This window comes from Manduca sexta, unplaced genomic scaffold, assembly GCF_014839805.1.
Source record: "Manduca sexta isolate Smith_Timp_Sample1 unplaced genomic scaffold, JHU_Msex_v1.0 HiC_scaffold_2901, whole genome shotgun sequence".
In the NCBI taxonomy this organism is placed as follows: domain Eukaryota; kingdom Metazoa; phylum Arthropoda; class Insecta; order Lepidoptera; family Sphingidae; genus Manduca; species Manduca sexta.
This window is the reverse complement of record NW_023593913.1, coordinates 1-18,531: the sequence shown is the minus strand read 5'-3', so window position 1 is coordinate 18,531 and position 18,531 is coordinate 1. Positions and strand designations below refer to the sequence as shown.

Sequence of the window (18,531 nt, the reverse complement as noted above, 5' to 3'; positions counted from 1 at the left end):
CAAAAAGTGATCATACAAGGACTTCTGAGCTGTGGAACCATATAGAAATATTTGTATTGTTAATGTTTCGCGCTTAGCTTCAGTGTCTGACGACGCAAATTAGTTGCAAATGTTAAACATTAAAGTAAAAGTCGGTATGATGAACATTTGTTAAATATGCAACTAGAACACTAGTGGCAGTTGAATGAGTGTAGTTGGTGCTGGTACTGCGTAGTCATCATGCTGACTGCCACTTACACAATGTCGCTCCACTTTCTTTTAAAATATCACTTTAGTCATTCACGGAAGTGCACTGGTTATACAAATGACACTGTAATGGCAAGGTGTACACGATGATTGTTATTAATTCAGGGTGGTATCTGGGAGCCGAGCCTCTACAGAGATTGCGCGCATTTATCTTACATTTGTTAGATAGTTAAAGTTAAAAATATTTTTTAAAGATTGAACCCAATGTTCTTTCCGGTTTATGTTGAGTATGAAGTATACAAGAAATTCCTTTAACTAAATCGAATAGAAAACAAATGATAACATACATGCTCGACGTGGTCATCCTCTCTATACGTGTTGTTGTGAGGCGTGATTGTGTGTTGCAGTCGAAGTTGAACTGCGAGGTGTTGCTGGACGAGCTGGCGTTCGAGGCGCGCTGGGCGGTGGCGGGAGACAGCATCGTCATACAGCTGGTCGCTAAACTCGGTGAGTACTGTATGTTTAGTACACTACAAACTATAACCCACTAGTAACTCTACAGGTAAGAGTACTCTATATCGTAAGTCTGAGGCATTGCAATCAAAACACTTGAAATTCACTCATTTACATAAATAGTTGCTGCCGACCCTACAGTAAGTCACGAAACCCAAGTACCCAAAACATATCAGTTGTTGAAACAAATAATAACAAAACCTGTACCTTAGTCGCGCTTAGAAAACCGATATAAAGTCAACAATCGAGATGAAACACTATACTGTAGTTACTATCAATCTTTGAATTTGCAAGCCAAAGTTAAATACAGCGAATCAGTGTTCAGTCACAAACGATGTCAACGTAGAGAATAATGGAATAAACATGACCTGTGCGGTGGCGTGTGAGCGATGCGAGTTGGAAGCAGTTAGCGTGGATGTGGCCCGAGTTAGATGGTACGTCAGCACAGAGGATATTGGACTTGTTCTGGTGCATTGTACCTCATGTTATATTATTAACATGCGTTTGAACTTTAGTGTTCGTGTGTATAAACGGGTGTCATGCAGTACGATTTTAAATTTCACTCGAATTTGTTTTTATTTTTAGATACCGACTGATTTAATATTGAATAGTACTACGTTTTTTTATTAGTATTTGCCTAAAAACTCACAACGTCGAGTATGGGAAATTATGTTCAAGCTATATAAATATATATTACCTACATAATTTAAAATTCTGTGTTTGTGATGATGCAGCTCGCGCGTGCAACACCAGCTAGCGAGCAATAAACCTCAATACGCGTCACGGCTTTAGAATGTTTACGTTTTCATGCAAATTTGTACAAAACAAATCGTTGTGCGGGACATCTGAATATTCATACTTACAGCCGCGTTACACACAACACATTGCCGGCTCGGCGCGGCGCCACTCATCTCACGCATTGTATCAGCCTTACTTACCAGTTAATGTACTTTGAAATGGAAATTTGTGGTAATTTCTACATATACTTTGCATTAAATTAATTGAAGCAGAAGATTAAACTTTTTTATTCTCGCGCTGTGAACCGAGGTAATTTCATTAAATTCTAAATATTTATTTAAATAATATCGAATGGAAATCAAGAATTTGCTGGTATAAGTATGTAATAATTATATCGACTGACCTGAAAGCGTGATGCATAGAATGGATTGAGCCGAGTGATGCGTAATTATCGACATGTATACTGGGCACCGTTCGCTCGGATACACGTTTGTACCATACACAAGTCGCGTCATTATCGTCTCATAACCACAAAGTTGAACAAATAGCTCACAACAGTTTAATTATGCGATAATCTAGAGGCAGGCATATGATTTCACTGTGTAGTATTCACAATATAAGTATGTATGTGCAGAGGACGGCGAGTACATGTCATTCGGCATCTCTGGCGACCCGCACCACTCGCAGATGGTGGGCGGCGACGTGGCGGTGGCGTGGCTCAACCAGACCACGCTCGGGCTGCCGTCGACTACTACCTGGACGCCAAGAGCCAGTGCGCCGGCACGCACGGCTCCTGCCCCGACGAACACTTCGTGGTTAGTATTATACGCCGCGAGCTCATTAAAAGCATCTCACTAGTGTTCAATTTACACCAAAGTCCTGAAGTGTGAAATATGACTAAACTTGATCAGTTGGAAGTTTATATGCATTATAAGTTAGCATGCAGTTTGTCTACCATTATCTCGTATCGTTTGAATACTTATATAATTAACAGTAATATGATTTATCTAGCCTAAATAAATTTTATTCATAAATGTCAAATAACTCGTGACAATGTTGGGGAACAAAATTGTGTTCAACCTGCGCGTCGGCGAGTCGCGCCCGCCGGGGTTGTACATTATGCTAACTACAGGCGGGTTTGCTTTGTGTCCCCGCGTGCTCCGCGCGGTCACAACTACATGCGCTCCTCCATAATCACCACACAAGCAGTACATTCTGCAAGTTGGAGGAAGTTGCGAGGGGAGCTCGTAATAAAATGATACGATATAAGTTAGCGTTATTTAGTAAGAAATTTATAAGTAGGGTAGATATACACAAGAAGTGGCTTATTGTAAGCGATGATTACTACTGCAGAGACATTACATGATACATCTATGCTTTGCCAATAAACGACTTTATGTCAAATAATAATTAGTTAAGAGTGAAGCGAACAGTATTTCGTAGTTCGCTTGCATTGGTTTGTCAAGTGACCCGCGCCTGGCCCGCGCACTACTCGTTCTTACTAATCTGGTTCTATTAATGAGTTGTTGGAACGAGCCACTATATTAGTTTTCTCAATCTACCACACAAACAACCAACAAGCTCATTAAATCAAATGATCAAATATCATTGAGCACCTTATGTTATAATTAAGGTCCATAGAGATAAACGTGTAGAAGCTAAGTTTTTGCGACTTTAGGTCGGTTCTATCTATAGACATGCCAGGATATCCATGCAAATAACTTAGAGATTCATCACGTACTATAGAAAGAAAGAAATAAAGAAGGAAAAAGTATATGGTTAGTTCACCTGTAATTTCAAGCTGTAAAGTTACAAGCTGCTCAAATATTAAATCAAATACGAAACATTTCGATTACAAGTTGATGGAACAGACACGTTGTAAATCGGTTATGGTAGTTTCGCTCCGTAACAGTTTTAGCGACGGTGTGGTGGGATCGGGCGGCTGATCGCATTACTGAGCTCATTCCCGCCAAATATAATAAAGTGTAGCTGGGGGGGCTGCGGGGACTGCGGGCGGGCGGCGGGTAGGCATCTGACCACCATTCCATCGTTAGTAGGTCAGCAATGATGAGCGGCTCCTGCCTCAACTCGCAACTCACTAACTTCGTTTTGGTTATTATGTACGGCCCTAGCTCAATCGATCATGATCTGATATTGTGTATAGCTGTAGGATGGGTACCTACATACACCGAGGTATTTTAAATATATTTTTTTAGTGTACGTATCAATTAAGCATGCTTGTCTTTATGATGTCTGTGTTGGAAGGCATCACATTGCGTTTTCTTTCTGTTTTTATAGTCTGTGATTGCGTTTTACGTTGTTGCCTGAGTCTGAGCGATATCTTGTGGCGGACCATTGCATATGCTCACATAGTATATTTATTTACTAAAACTGTGATTGATAATTTGATGTGTGACGCAGGAGGGCACGAACTCAGTGCGTCCGTTGAACGCGGCGCTGGTGAACGGGTACTCGATCGTGACGTACCAGCGCAGCCTGCGCGCCGCCGACGGGCTCGACCTGCCCGTGCTCACCAACGCCTCGCAGCCGATCATCTGGGCCATCGGACCGCTCAACTCGCTCAACGAGGTCTCCTACCACCAACATTACACCAAGGTTAGTTGGATCATTTGCTTTACCTACTTCCATCTGCGTCACCTTGTTTCATCTATAATAATATTAATACGACGGTGCAGGCCTTACCTCTTTGAAGTTCGATAACTTGCGCATTTTAGATGGATAATTGCAGGCGATAAAGTGATTCATTAGTTATATACATTAGAAATTAACATAGGAATCTTCATGTATTGTTATTTTTGGGACACAAAGAAAATTCCAGGAAGATTTAATGCACTAATTATGTTTAATCTATAGTGAAATAATGTGGAAAGATATTAAACAATGATAAAATACAATAAAACTCATAATATACCTGTCTAGAATGAATATTATTACCGCACAGGTTTATGACGTAACCATTACAATTTGCTAGCGAGCGAGATTTGTACTTAAGGCATCTGTTTAACCGTAGACGAGCACGTAGCTGCTATCACTACTTTATTGCCCGGGAAACATACGATGTCGGAATTGCCAAACGACGCTTGCTTGGCGCTTGGCAAAGCAGGATTCACTTTGAATAAAAGACGTTTTTGCCTGTAGTATAACTGCGTCCTAATTACAATTACTCACACGAATTTGCGTTGCGAATTACACAAATGGATAAACTTATAATCAAACAGTTATTTAATAATTGTACGAAGATTAACCAAGACTCATTATAAAGATTCGTGTTTTATCGAAAGTTCGTACAAACGATACGACTCGTGCAATATATTCTCAACAATGAGAAATCAGGACGACCTTACAAGACCGGCGATTGGTCGCCTATCAGTTTTCTAACTTCTAACTAATACGCAACTCGTCGCCGTCCCGTTTAATTTCTAGCTCGATATCGCTGCTCGCCGCCGGTGGGTCGGGTGCGCACTGAGCTAGTTCAGTCGTACAAACACTAGTGTCGGTAATAACTAAACCGAGCGCCACGGCGCCCACACCTCAACTACAGCCCTGAGCTCTATGAAGCAGCGAACTTCTATACGCTTTTATTTGAGTTGATCTTTTAAATTCACCGCGGAGGAACCTCGAGTTCTTTCTTCTACTATTGTATTTTAAAGGTTGTTTGTTATGAAGTTATTGTTTATTCTATGAACTGCTTCAACAATGTTCATTTTGTTGCGAATTTCTTTACTCTTCTTAGTTTTATACGGCAAACAGGCGTGTACCAGCCTTTTCCGATCTGGTCAGGTTACCGCAGCCTGTAGTCTCCTCCAATATCAGTGATCAGACGCATTGCTTACTGCCAGTTTTAAGTTACTTATTGAAAAGTTTTGTGCCGCAGTTCTCGAGGGAAGCTGTACAGTTTGTATACTTGAATGATGGCGTTGGAGTGTGTAGAGAAAATCATTGAAAACGGAATAGTACAAAATATTTCTATGGTTATGTTAAGAAAATATATTTGGCGATTCCTCGTTTCTGCAGTTACATATGTGTTTAAGTCCGCCGTTGAAGTGGCACTAAAAATACCTTAATTATTAAAAACGTTATACTTCGCTATTATAGCGAGCGTTGTATTGTACGTCACGCCACGTCCGCAAAACAAATTTAACGACGTCTACTGTAGTACATCTCGTCAACGCCAAGAAGAGAGGGTAGTTGAAACATAAAGCAGAGACCAAAAGTCATTACCAACCAAAAAATTACAATAATATGTTCAATCAAAGTTAAACGCAATATGTCTAATCCCGGCGGAGTTCTGACGCGACGTCCCTTGTTGATATACTTTGCGACCTTCGCAGCTTAGGGGTGTAGGTAAAAAAGGGGGTGCAATACAATCTTCAGATTATTTACTGGCTGAAGATGTTTTGCCGTCGTTATGTTTTGAGGCAAACAATTGGTTTCAATTGCTGCTGCCAATAACACGTAGTTGATGACCTACTGATGCACGTTACGTACTGACATTGGTGGAGCCAAAAGCTTTGACAGTTAACTTATTCCATAATTTAGTATATTTTACTATAGAACAAGAACATATAGTACATTTATGTATTATAATTATTTTGAAAGTATTTAAGTGTGTGTGCGTGGGAACCGAGAGAGCCGCGGTCACCGCCCGCGGGCAGTGGGAGTAGATTCAGCGGCGCGGCCTCGGCTACCAACTACAATGAATTTTTGCATTTAATTCCGACGGAAGAATTTCATAAAGCTCTGCCCGTTTCATTCCAACATTACCTCGGATACTCACCTTAAGAGCCCCAACTCCGACGTTGGAAGCGTCTAACCGATAGTTATTCCGGTCATGTTTGTTTTGAATCTTCAACAAAATTTAGATTTTTTTAAATAAATATTAAAGTAACTATCAACATAATAATATTATACTTACAAATAACGTCAATTTAAAAACATATTTAAGTAATAAAAAGTTAGATACCTATTTATTTGGTTTGTTTATCTTATCAAGTAGCAACATGTACCTACTTACCTAGTATAAAGGAAGTAATCAAGAAAAATATGCACAGGCTTTTTATATAGATTCATATTAAGACCCAAAATTATTTTAATTACTTCAGAAGGTATCTATTATGAGGCCACACAATATTAGGAATTTTAATTGAAAGAAATAAACAAATTTGTAAGTATTATTGAAAGGTGATTCGAGCGGAGATATCTAGGTGTTTACAGACATGTTGGTCAAAGATATTAGATCAGGATCAGAGCTCTTACTTTTATTTATTGGCGCCCGATTTAAAAGAAGGAATTGCTTTTTGTTGATGGATTTATAAATAACTTTATTGTAAAAAAACATGTTTACAAACAAGATTTCATTTAAATGCTCTAAAATGAAAACAGAAAACTTTAAATTGAATCAAAATATGTTCTAAACTTAGTAGAGATAAAGCTTATTGCGAGATCTATTTGTGCAGATGGCAGAGATGTCACTAATTTATTGTCTTATTACTTTACTGTGCGTTATTAGTGAAGTATGTTATTATATTTAAAGCAACAATATTGTAAAGATCACTATCTCCTTTCGACACGTGCGGGAACAGTTAAATCACCCCACCGAATGTAAAATAGGGACAACGAGCTGCCGCCCTGGTTGATATTTATTTATTTATTTAAATACGGCCAAATACTTGCCGTAACACAGCGGATGTGTTAAGTAACAGTGGCCTTTTACCCCAAGACACTCAGATTGGATTCCTTATCATTAAAGATGGAAATATTGACAAGCCATCGAAAACTTAAAAAGTGTTGTATTGTCAGGGTGACAAGTTCATAGAGTTCGGGCGGCCGCCGCGCTGGAACTGCCCCATGCCTGAGACCGAGGAGGAGCGCCGCGCCGAGCCCTCGTCCACTACACTTGCGCCACTCAAGGAACCTGTGAGTAGCTTCTAAACTTCTTTACTTGGCAACATATACTTTAGAAATATAAGTAGGTACTTTGGATCGTTCTTAATACTAGCGGGTTATGATGTGGAAGTGCTGATCGGTTGTCAGGCGCCGGTGCTGAAGCCGCGTCCAGTGCCGACGCCGAAGCCGGTGCCGAAGAGTCAGCCGTGGGAGATCCCGGCAATCCAGTGCTACGAGCCGCCCGATGGCGTGTTCTACGCGCAGATGGGCCCCACTGGTGGCAAGCAGGGATACTCCGCCATTACCGGTCAGTACTAATTCATAATTTAAGTGCATTTTCTTTTTAACCATGCGTCATAGTAATTTTTAGAGCCTATATAAAATATTCAACTAACAAACTCTACTCCACAGAATATGATTTATATAATTATCTAGGGTTACAATATTCGAGATTTCTTTTGCAAAAAGGAATAAATATCCTGCGTGTTGCAAACGCGACTCCAACAATTTAATCTTAAAGAATTATGATGATTAGCAATGAGTCAGGTTATTGAGCAATTGACGTATGATTACATAAATAACGGCTATTTTCTTGCAAATTATCGCAATAAACTTAAATGCAGCAATTTCACAACATTAATAACGTCGTGATTGAGTAAAATCAGTGCGGTTCGTCGGCCGGAGGATTGTTCTAGCGGCTCGTGCGTGCTAATCACTCGATAAACTGAATATTTGTGTACACTTTCATGAACTGCAATGTACAGCATTAATATATTATGTTCTACAGATATACTGTGGATAATTTTCTCTGCGTTCGACTATCTTTTGTGGGATAGTGGGAGACAGAGGTCCTACATATTGGCATGATATGCTTTATGTACAGAAGTTTTGTTTTGCCGACGGTCCAAACAAACTTGCTGCTAAAAAAATTTACTACATTAAATAAATCATTATGACGATAATATCTTGTTCCCTCGTCCGGGTCATCGTTGGTATCAACTTCCATAATTAATATGCATTCCAAATGCCTTAACTAGAATTATTCCCGACAAGTTTGCGTCCTATTCTATCACATAGAACAGAAGCAAGATCGACAAATTGAAGGTGTCAGCTGCCGTTTGTCTTTATTGTTTACAACTGAATACTGAGCGTTGAAAACTGCCTCCGAGGATACTCGCGTAAACTTATATAATTGCCGCTGACGTCACTTGTGCTAACGTCATTACTGTCGCCGCGGGAACTTCACTGATTTAAAATAAATTCCTAATGAAAATTTACGACGTGAGCTGTTACATTCGAAGTTTAATTACTTTATATCGTCAATAAGTTTTTGCGTAATTACTGTATGAACTAATCTCAGTTATTTGGGTTAATTGACTTCAAATACAAATCAATTTGACTTTGATGAAGCAATGCTGGCATAATAATGTTCGGCATTAGGTTTGTAATCATATCACATATCTTATTTTAATGATCATTGGACTAGCAGCGTGCGTTGTGGGCAGCGAAACGGTGAGTTTTAGATTACTTATTGGGGAATGATTTCTGATAATTTAACTTTTGTAATTTATTTCTTATTTTGTGAGTCTTAAGTAACGGTTGGCTCGCACAAATGATGTGGGCCAAAAATTCTCTAAAAAGCATGGGTGCACTTGTTCCGACTCTGTACGGTCCTTTTAAGGATATATTGTGATATGCATGTGTTTGTAGGTCACGTGGGCTGGGGCATCTCGTGGTACATCAACGGGCTGCTGATCCCGGAGATCAACGTGGTGCGCGGCAAGAAGTACACGTTCGTGGTGGAGGGCGGCTCGGACCCCGCGGTGCCGGCGCGCTACCACCCCTTCTACATCACCAACGACCCCGTCGGCGGCTACCAACACAAGAGCGCTGACGAAAAGAAGGTATAAGGAGTGAAGATTCGAAGCTTAGCCTAGGAACCTTGTACAAATCAGCCTCGTGTAAATTTTTCATGATCAACTTTGCTTCAAAACCTTAACTACTTAAGTTATAAAAAATATTTGAAGATGACGATGTTATAGTATTTTAATATTTAGCACACAATTTTACCAAATTTAGTGTTTTGCCAGCAATTATGTACGGTCAATTTGACACTAATTCTCTTTTCTACATACAGTAGTTTTTGATTTAGAGATACGAGTAATTCCTTTTCGCTCTATCCAAATAATAGTACAGTGTTGTAAATTTCCTCCAGAAAGCGTATTTACCGTTTTTTTCTGTGAATAAGTAGTGGTTCTTAATTAGTGGAAGTGCATTGATTTCGTCATCGATTCGTAATTTGTTTCTAGGGCGTGGAGATCTACGCGGGCGTGCGCCGCACCCGCTCCGGGGACGTAGTGCCGGCGGGCGCGGGGCGGCTCTGCAACTGGACGCCGGACAGCAGCGGGCCCGACGCCGACGAGTACCCGTCCTTCGGCGCGTACCAGCGCAGCCTCACGCTCGTCTGCGAGGAGGGCAGCCCCGGCGTCGTCACGTGGACGCCGGACGCGAAGACCCCCGACACCGTCTACTACCAGGTCAGTCGGATAAATGGTTCAGGCGGATTTCTTTATGTGGTTTTCGAGCGTAGGTTCAGCTGATACGCTAATATGGGGTTACTAGGTTTCATATCGCCTGACAGTCAGTAGCCGTCTCACCATGTCTGTGAGCTGTTTGGTCTGCTAAATCGGATATTAGACAAAGCATCTTATTTAATTTTTGGGGGCTGAAGGACCTTTTTCTGATTTTTATGCAAGTTATGGATAAAATTATTATGTGTTTTGACGTTAGGATTTGAAAAGAACTAAAATCAGCTGGACTTACATTTAGAGTATCAAGTATTAAGAATTATACTATTCACTGCTTTACGGAGTAACTCTTCATTGTATCTATAGTCTATACATAGGAATACTTAATATTTACTGCTTCAATATTATCAACTCAATGCCGAGGACTTTCATCCAACGCTTGTTCGGAGTTAACTTCATCTATATCTATGCTATCAGGTGTCAGCTGTTGTGAATATCATCATCAATATTATTATATATGTTTATCACGAAACTTTAATTGTATTGTAAGATTGCAGCGATAATGTAATGAGCATGAGTGGCCAAGCATGTAGTGGCCCGGCGCCTTACAGTACTTACTCGGCGGAGCGGCGGCGACGCGGACTCACCACTACCTCTCACTCTCATCATCACGTATACTCTTCATCTGTTACTCTTCATATACGCTAACTAGCCGTGTGCCTCTCCACCTCACTCTGTTACTCACAATAAGCGAATGAGGTTCCGTGACACACGGCTATTTCTATCATTTCATTATTGTCATGAATGCGCTCGGGTTGTATATAATCTTTCATCTTTTCTGTTTCAGCCTTCCAAGCCTTCTCTGTGCATGCGACATGTCCATCGCTATAATATTGTCGGGCGGTGACAGTAGGGGTGGTCGTGGTGAGACGTCACCGTCCACTGTAGTAACGTGTGTGTTGTGTTGCAGTGCTTCACGCACCGCCACCTCGGCTGGAAGATCAACGTGGTGGACGAGTGTGACGCGGAGGAGGCGGAGGAGAGCCGCGTGGCGGAGTCTGTGGCGCTGCCCGACGACCTCCGCAGCGAGGAGTCCGTGCAGGTACACAGCCGACTCACGCCCGATACTAACTTTCTAGATCAGCGCAAGAAGCTCGAGAAAATTATCAATACGAAAACGAATTATGACGATTTCAGTAGTTATAAGGAGGGCGAGCTAACGGGCGAAGTGTACAGAGACGACAGGGAGCAGCCGTACCGCACCGGACCACGCTACGAATTGCCCATATCCAACGGACAGATGAAGGAGGTCATCCAGGCGGTCGAGAGCCTCGAGACCAAGATGAAAGACGACATGAAGAGGAACACAACACATCTGACGCAGCACGGACACGGCCCGGGCACGGCGCCGCTCGCGTACAACGGTCACGCCGGATACAACTCGCACCAGTATCAGGTACACGAGGACGTGCGCGAGATGTTCGTGCCGGAGCAGCCGATCAGGGAGGACGATGAGTACTTCGTCGAGGGAAAAGTACCTGACAACTACTTCCTACCACCGAATCAGAAACCCCTGACGCTGCAGTCCGTCCTGCGTCCGAACGGGCCCTACAAGCCACACGGCAATATGCGACCGCCGTTCAGGAGACCTGTGCCACCAGAAATTAAATTACGTCGGCCGCCTTCCATGCATCAAAAGAACCCCAACACGGGATATCCTCTGCCGATGCCCAGTGGTCATAATCAACACGTCGGCATGAAGAAGTCTCAGAATTCACCTCATAAATTTAACAATAACCGACCCCCGATGAATCGGCCGCCGCCTGCCGGACCGGCGTCTGGTATTCCGCCGATGAAAGCGATGCCCCAGTTACACACTAAACCTATGTTTACCCAAATCTCAAAACAGGGAACTAAAACTAATCCCACACCGACTCCTCAAGCACCTGTAATGATTATAATGGCTAATAGTAAACAAGGATCTACGAATCTGCCTACACAGAGTCAAACTCTGAGTCTGGGCCAAACTGATATAATAGCAAACCAAGTTGTAAAGAGTCACATAATGCTACCTGGCGGAAATGACGCAATAGCACAACACAGCATACCACAGACTTACATGAAGCCAGGACAAATAATACTGGGAAGCCGATGGAGCATCCAGTGCCTTTGGATCAGCAGATGATTCAGACGAAGCCGCTGCCGATGAGGACTCCTCCTACACCATCGCCGCTGTTGTTCCATTCATCAACGCTTCGGATAAAGTTGGAAAACGAACTTCCAATACTAAACGAAATTAAATCATCAGATTTTATCGGCGAGTCCGTGGACTCGTCTACATTAGCGCCCGCCGTGAACACTGGGTTCAGGCCTGAGTCTATAGTAGTTGAAAGCGGATTTAAACCTATTATAAGAGAACCTCTAATGGCTGCCGAAGATAGAATAGCAGAATACGAAACCAGCGCTAACAGGAGAGAAGACACCGATGTTGTAGAAGACTATGAAGAATCTCCTCAGCCTCTTGCGAATTACGCTCCATCTAGTGAGAAACTGACCGAATCATTTGAGCCGATGTTTATACCCTCACCACCGGACCATTTGTTAGCGGTCCACGATCGAACCAAAGAAGTATTCCCAAAAAATCATGCGAAAGAAGACCGACCTCATCCAGTTTACGTCAAAACAGAAAACGAACTAAACGCACTATTCAGTAAGAAAAACATGGAGCGCGAAGTACCGTCGGACATGGTGATGGAGTCGGACCGCGTCAGTCCGCACTACCTGCCGCCAGACCCCAAATTGCCAAAGGAGCATTCTCAGAAACTGTCCATGGGTGAACAAACATTTACTACATACGATGGCAAAACAGTCTCCGCGGCGACACTCACCAGCGTGCCAGACTTGAATAAGACAAGTAATAAGTTCTCATCTAAACTGCCTGCAAATTCGGAATTGTTATTAAAACCCCACAGTTTGGACCTTTCAAGGGTGAGATTCCGCCGCCGGTGGCCGCGCATATCAATAAGGACCCACAACTGCCTTCAAAAGACACAGCACCCGCACAGGATTCCAGAACCACACACTTAAAACTAGTAAATTTGCATAAATCCAGTGAAGTGCTTGACGACTTAGAAGCTGACGGTAGTGAAATTCATGAAGTCACACAAAAAACAGATGATTTAGACAAAGAAGAGGAATACGAAGAGGAAGAGGGGGAAGCAGATATAAAAAGAGAGAAGAGAGACGCGCGCGGGACGCATTCCGAGAGCAGTACGGTGGCGCAGGCGCAGGCGCCCATCAACGGAGCACAACCTCCCCACGTCAGTCACATGGACTTCGAGACGTCGGCGGCGAGCGCGCGGACGCTCTGTACGCATTTAGTATTATTAGCGCTGTGTGTGAAGCTGTTCTAAATTATAATAATTAAATTATTTATTGGATGAGTAGGCCTTGCCAGTAATGCATTTCGCGTGGGCGCCGCGTGGCGTGGCGTCGGTGCCGTCGGTCACGTGGCCGTTGCTTCTCTTCGAGCGTGTACGGGCTTGTGGGCGAGTCTCTGTATGGATGCATCTCAGTGACATCTGTTACCACTTTCACACGCAATATGCAAATCAATACTCCGTTAGTATTAGGATTTTTGTAAATATTATTATTTTAATAAATATTAGTGTTACATTTTATTGTTAAGTTTTATTTTACCTTAAAAAATATTATTTGCAATAATTACTCTACACTCAATTCATTTCAGTTGCGTAACATATATTATACAGTCATTACTTAAGTAAAATGAGTAAATGAAAGTGTTCATCTCATCAAATCATCTCCAATGTGTTTTGATATTAAATAAGTTTGAGCAGCGAGTGCACGTTGTATATCTTTTTGGTGAGTCGCGTGAAGTTGGCCAGCGCTTTCTCGTGCGGGTAGTTGGAGTCCACCAGCCGCAGGATCGACTCTCGACGGCGGCCTCTAAAAATGGACAAAACTTTCCTTCATAATATTTCATTAAATTGGTTTTATTAGGCCGTCAGGCCGCAGAGTTCTCGTCATGGATAACAACGATCCTTATTATTTTTACAATTTTTACTCTATGTAACTATTGTCTTATACCACTGCTCGAATTTAGTACAAGTAGTCTGATAAGATGTAATTGTGAGATGTTTATAAAGCACGTGATACGCCTCACTGGGGGTCGGTGAGCATCCTGGCGACGCAGGCGAGCGGCAGGCCGGCGCGGTCGGTCGCGTCGGCGCCGCCGCGCGCCGCCAGCTCCGCCACCAGCGCCGTCTCCGCGCCCTGACACACTGCTCACCGCATACCACCGACACTCACTATTAATACTCTCTAGTCATCATCATCATCATTATCAGCCTCGTTAAGTCTACTGCTAAACATTTCCAGACGGACCTGTGAAAAGCGGCCCGCATCCAGCTTGTTCCTGCAACCTTTATCATGATATATCGCTTTACCTGATAATAAATGAATGCTACTGAATAACTTGAAGAAATTTGTATATGTAACAGATTAGAAAAAAATAATTGTGTTGTCAAGGAATGAAGAGAATGGGGTTGGAGCCAGCGGCAATATATTAACATGGTTGCTAATGATATCGTATTTTTATAACGACTCTTAGAAAACAAGGAACTGCCGCAGCATTTCCATGTTTTACAATATACGTTATCGTTACGTATAGCAAGCTACTCACAATATACATTTCTATGCACAAAATTAAGGTTACAACTAGTTAAATTTAATATATTGTTTTTAAAATTAAATAGAATGTGTCTTAGCTTAATATTTATGCTGAGGTCTGCTATTACTGACCAGCTCTAAAGAGCGGGGTCCATCCGTTGTTGTCTTCGGCGGCGAGGTCCCCTCCTCGCTGCAGCACGAACCTGACGGTATCCAGGTCGCGCGAGTCCACCGCGTAGTGCTCTGCGCGGAGACCGTTCCAATCACAGGCCTGTAGTTTAAAAGTACTCTCATTACGATTTGGTTTTCTATCAAATTGTAAAGAAATTTATTGTACTATTATTAATTATTGTATTGTTTTGTAAGTTGACTTGGCGTGAATTTATAGGAAAAATTAGGTACCTATTATCAAAATTAATTTATCGATCATCTTTCCAATCGTAATGTTATCGTAGTGACCAAATAGTCAGTAGTGGTATATCTTTAGGCAGGCTTAAGGAATTTATTGTATTTCTTTGATTTGACTAAATCACACCTAATACTTATAATAACTTTCTTTTCCACGGGGGGTTACAAATAAATGAGTCAAGGCGAGAAACTGAAATATTGCAAGTAATACTTGTAAACTGGCTCCCTTGTCGAGCAGTAGTTCGGCCATGTGTGTGTTAGCGGCGTAGAGCGCGAGGTGCAGCGGCGTCTGTCCCGCCGCCGAGGGCTGCTCCACGTCCGCCCCCATCGAGATCAAATACCGCACCATGTTCATATCGCCTGAGATTACAACAGTAAGTGCAGATGTAACACTTTCGTAAAGTTCCACAATTATAAAAGGTGACATGAAAGTAAATAATAAACATTCTGTGTGACAATTTTGTGTATAGTAGAAGTTTAAATAGGTAACACAGAAATTCAACTTCTTTTCCAATTTCACGTGTATGGTGTGAATAGACAGTAATGATCACTACCTCGCCGTTCATTCTAATTTGTTACATTCTGATAAATTTAAAATCATTACTCTAAGTTGTGTACGCAATGCTGACAAATTGTAATATTAAGAAGATCCGTGTGTATGTGGTGTGTGTGTGTTGGTATGTGTGTACGTGTGTGTGTGAATTTGAATATCGTATTCGGGCTGCGTGATAACGTCACCTCGCCTGACAGCGGTCGCCAGCGGCGTGAATCCGTTCTGCGGATTGATGGCTCCAATCAAATCCGGCCGCTCTTCCAGCATGCTCTGCACCTGTATAAAAATGAAGCTTAAATCAAAGGGCTGGTGATAATAAGTGAGACAAGAATGAATAGTAATGTTATAGAGTGTGCTAAGTAAGAAACTGTTTTAGTATTCCTTATAGTGTACATACATACATGACATACGAGAATGAATTTATCAAATCTTTGGCAGTTCGCACTAGAGTAGCAAGAAGAATGAGAGATTGCAAGGTGATACACATCGGTACTACACAGATAGTTTTAATAAGTAAGCGATCGTTTGTAAAAACGAAATCAATTATTTTACAACATAGGCAAAAGATATATTGACCACACGGCAGTGGGATTAAGGAGAAGACTAGGTAGGTATATAAGACCTGTTTGGTGTACCCGCAGCGCACGGCCATGGAGAAGCACACGGCGGAGGTGCCGTCGGAGTCGGTGCTCGTCCACGTCTCCTCCGACCATCGCGACTCCACCCACTTGCGTTTCTCACACTTGTCTGAACTTTTGATGATGGCGTCTCTACCACTACTGCATTAAAGATACTTATAATTACTTAAAAAAACAGCAAACAATTCACTTTTTTTATATTTTATCCCAAAGTTGTTTTTCAAAAGTAAAAAGATTAATCTATATAATAAAATCCGCGTACGCTTACTTTGCAGGTATTGTTGCATTTGGAATATCTCCACCACTTTCATTAACGACAGCGCTTGTTTGAATGTTGTCGTCCTCAAATGCTGTTTTGTTGGTCTCATCAGTTTTACCAAATTTCTCATACACAGCGGTCTCATCGCCATAGAAGTGTATAGCTCGGTCGGCGAGGCGCGGCACGGCTTCTGCCTTGAGGATGACTCTCAGACGAAACCGGTGCGGATGTCTCGGCGCCAGATTGTCTATTGTTTTCGTTGTTTTGCCACCACTGTATAATATATAGGATAGTCGTTTATTTTAATGGAATACCGATTACAAGTTATAAAATTATTCACCTGGTTTGACCTTAGGGTCAAACCATAGCCGAGTATAGGGTCATACTTAGGGTCTCCACAAACAGACCCAATAATGTTTATCGAATTTGACTCACTTATTCTTTTTAGGTAGATTGGATACATTTTATATATTGTGTACACCTTTATTCAATTGTGTAAAAAGTGTATAGCAAAAACAACGTGTATTAATTACAAAAGTATTAAAAAGAACAAACAATCGTTAAGTACTTAGTAGGAGAAAGCAACAATAAGCAATAAGTTACAGTAACCAGCATGGTAGGGCGCGGGCGCGGGGCGCACACGTCCAGGGGCGCTGTTAAATATTCATCGAGCGCTCGCCATTGTGGGCCTCCCACGGGGATTATAGTAATGTACGATACAGCCTATACAGGATCTATATTCTATGATGATACAAATTTCTTTGGATGTTACGGTCAAAACCCTAATAAAGTGCAAATGATATCGCAAAAGTTGCGTGTGAGAAACTACTCGAGTCTGTATTGTTGAAATGTTACGAATACTTTGTTAATCTACATATTTTGTGAGATAGGATAACGATATAGTAAAATAAGCCATAGGTAGCCACATCAAATTGTGGCTTGCATTATATTGGTTTGTTATGTTGCATCCCTAAAACGTTTCTGTGATGCAATGTTGCAGCACATAATAGGTGTTGAGTATCCAATATTTCCATTAAATTGTGCCTAACGACGCTTATAAAATGCTTCCGAAGCAAAAAGACGCAAATTCAAATGCGAGCAATTAGTAAATATAACTGCAATAAAAGAATACGTACCTATACACCACGATCCATCGAGGCATCTTGTTATACTTTTCTATTTTATAAATAAAATCTCCCGCGAGGAAGTCGAATGGCTCCAACTGACTCCAGTTTAATGTGATATCTCGCTTGGTTCTGTTCATAACTTCTGGCTCTGGTGGTTTCCATGACTCGAACTTCTCGATAAGGAATTCTTGTAACGACATTTACACTGCAACAAACCATTTGTATGTGCTAGAACTGTTTATAGTATGAAAGCTGATGTACCAAATAGGTAATAATCTCTCATGGCATACTTGTAGTAAAAGCATGGACACTTTATGTTTGTTGTATAATCAATGAGACTGCAAAATGTAGTGTCTACTAATGTATTTTCCATAACTTATTTATATTTCAGTATTTAACTAATAGACCAAATTATAGAACATATTATCAATACCCAAGTGTCCGTTTAACACTTCCGTTATTACAGAAAAAACAACCAACATCTCGTACAAATGGAGCGTTATCATTATTGATTGCTCGCTCCCGGCTACATCTCAGAAATAGTACCGTCCTAAATTCAGACGTCTAGATTTGCTTACGTAAGTTCCAACAGTACGAAATAGGTCAATATCTGGTGCGAAATTTTATTGTATTATTTGCTCTGTTATATTGATTTGTATTTTTATCACCAGGTTAATACAAGTTTAAATGACCGCATTTATATTAGTAATGGTAATAAAAAGAAAACAAGCATATGGTAGAACCATGTATGCTTATTTAATGCTGGTGGCAGGATATATTTTATATCAGTCAGATAGCGACCACCGCACACAAGGTGTTAAAACGCGCCATAGTGGCCATAGCGTAAGTGTGTCACATTCCGGGATTAGCCTGTGTATATCCGGTACCAACAGTCCGGCATAATTGTGTCGACTGCTGAGGGTAATCATCTCTCGTCAGTCGACATTCTATTGGACCACTCCACTTACCATCAAATGTAGTGGGG

General features: G+C 41.6%; 1 protein-coding gene and 1 pseudogene across 1 annotated transcript; one reads left to right on the top strand and one right to left on the bottom strand.

Moving 5' to 3' along the window:
* Positions 1-518: 518 nt before the first annotated feature.
* On the top strand, positions 519-13,285 carry LOC119192543 (annotated as a pseudogene).
* A 426-nt stretch (positions 13,286-13,711) lies between these two features.
* On the bottom strand, positions 13,712-17,746 carry LOC115447792 (ankyrin-3). Its single transcript, XM_037446353.1, has 8 exons — positions 17,556-17,746; positions 16,429-16,692; positions 16,145-16,301; positions 15,708-15,798; positions 15,181-15,329; positions 14,694-14,832; positions 14,056-14,173; positions 13,712-13,838 (listed from the first exon to the last, which is right to left on the bottom strand). Exons 1-8 carry the CDS (start codon positions 17,744-17,746, stop codon positions 13,712-13,714), a joined length of 1,236 nt encoding a protein of 411 aa, XP_037302250.1.
* Positions 17,747-18,531: the final 785 nt, after the last annotated feature.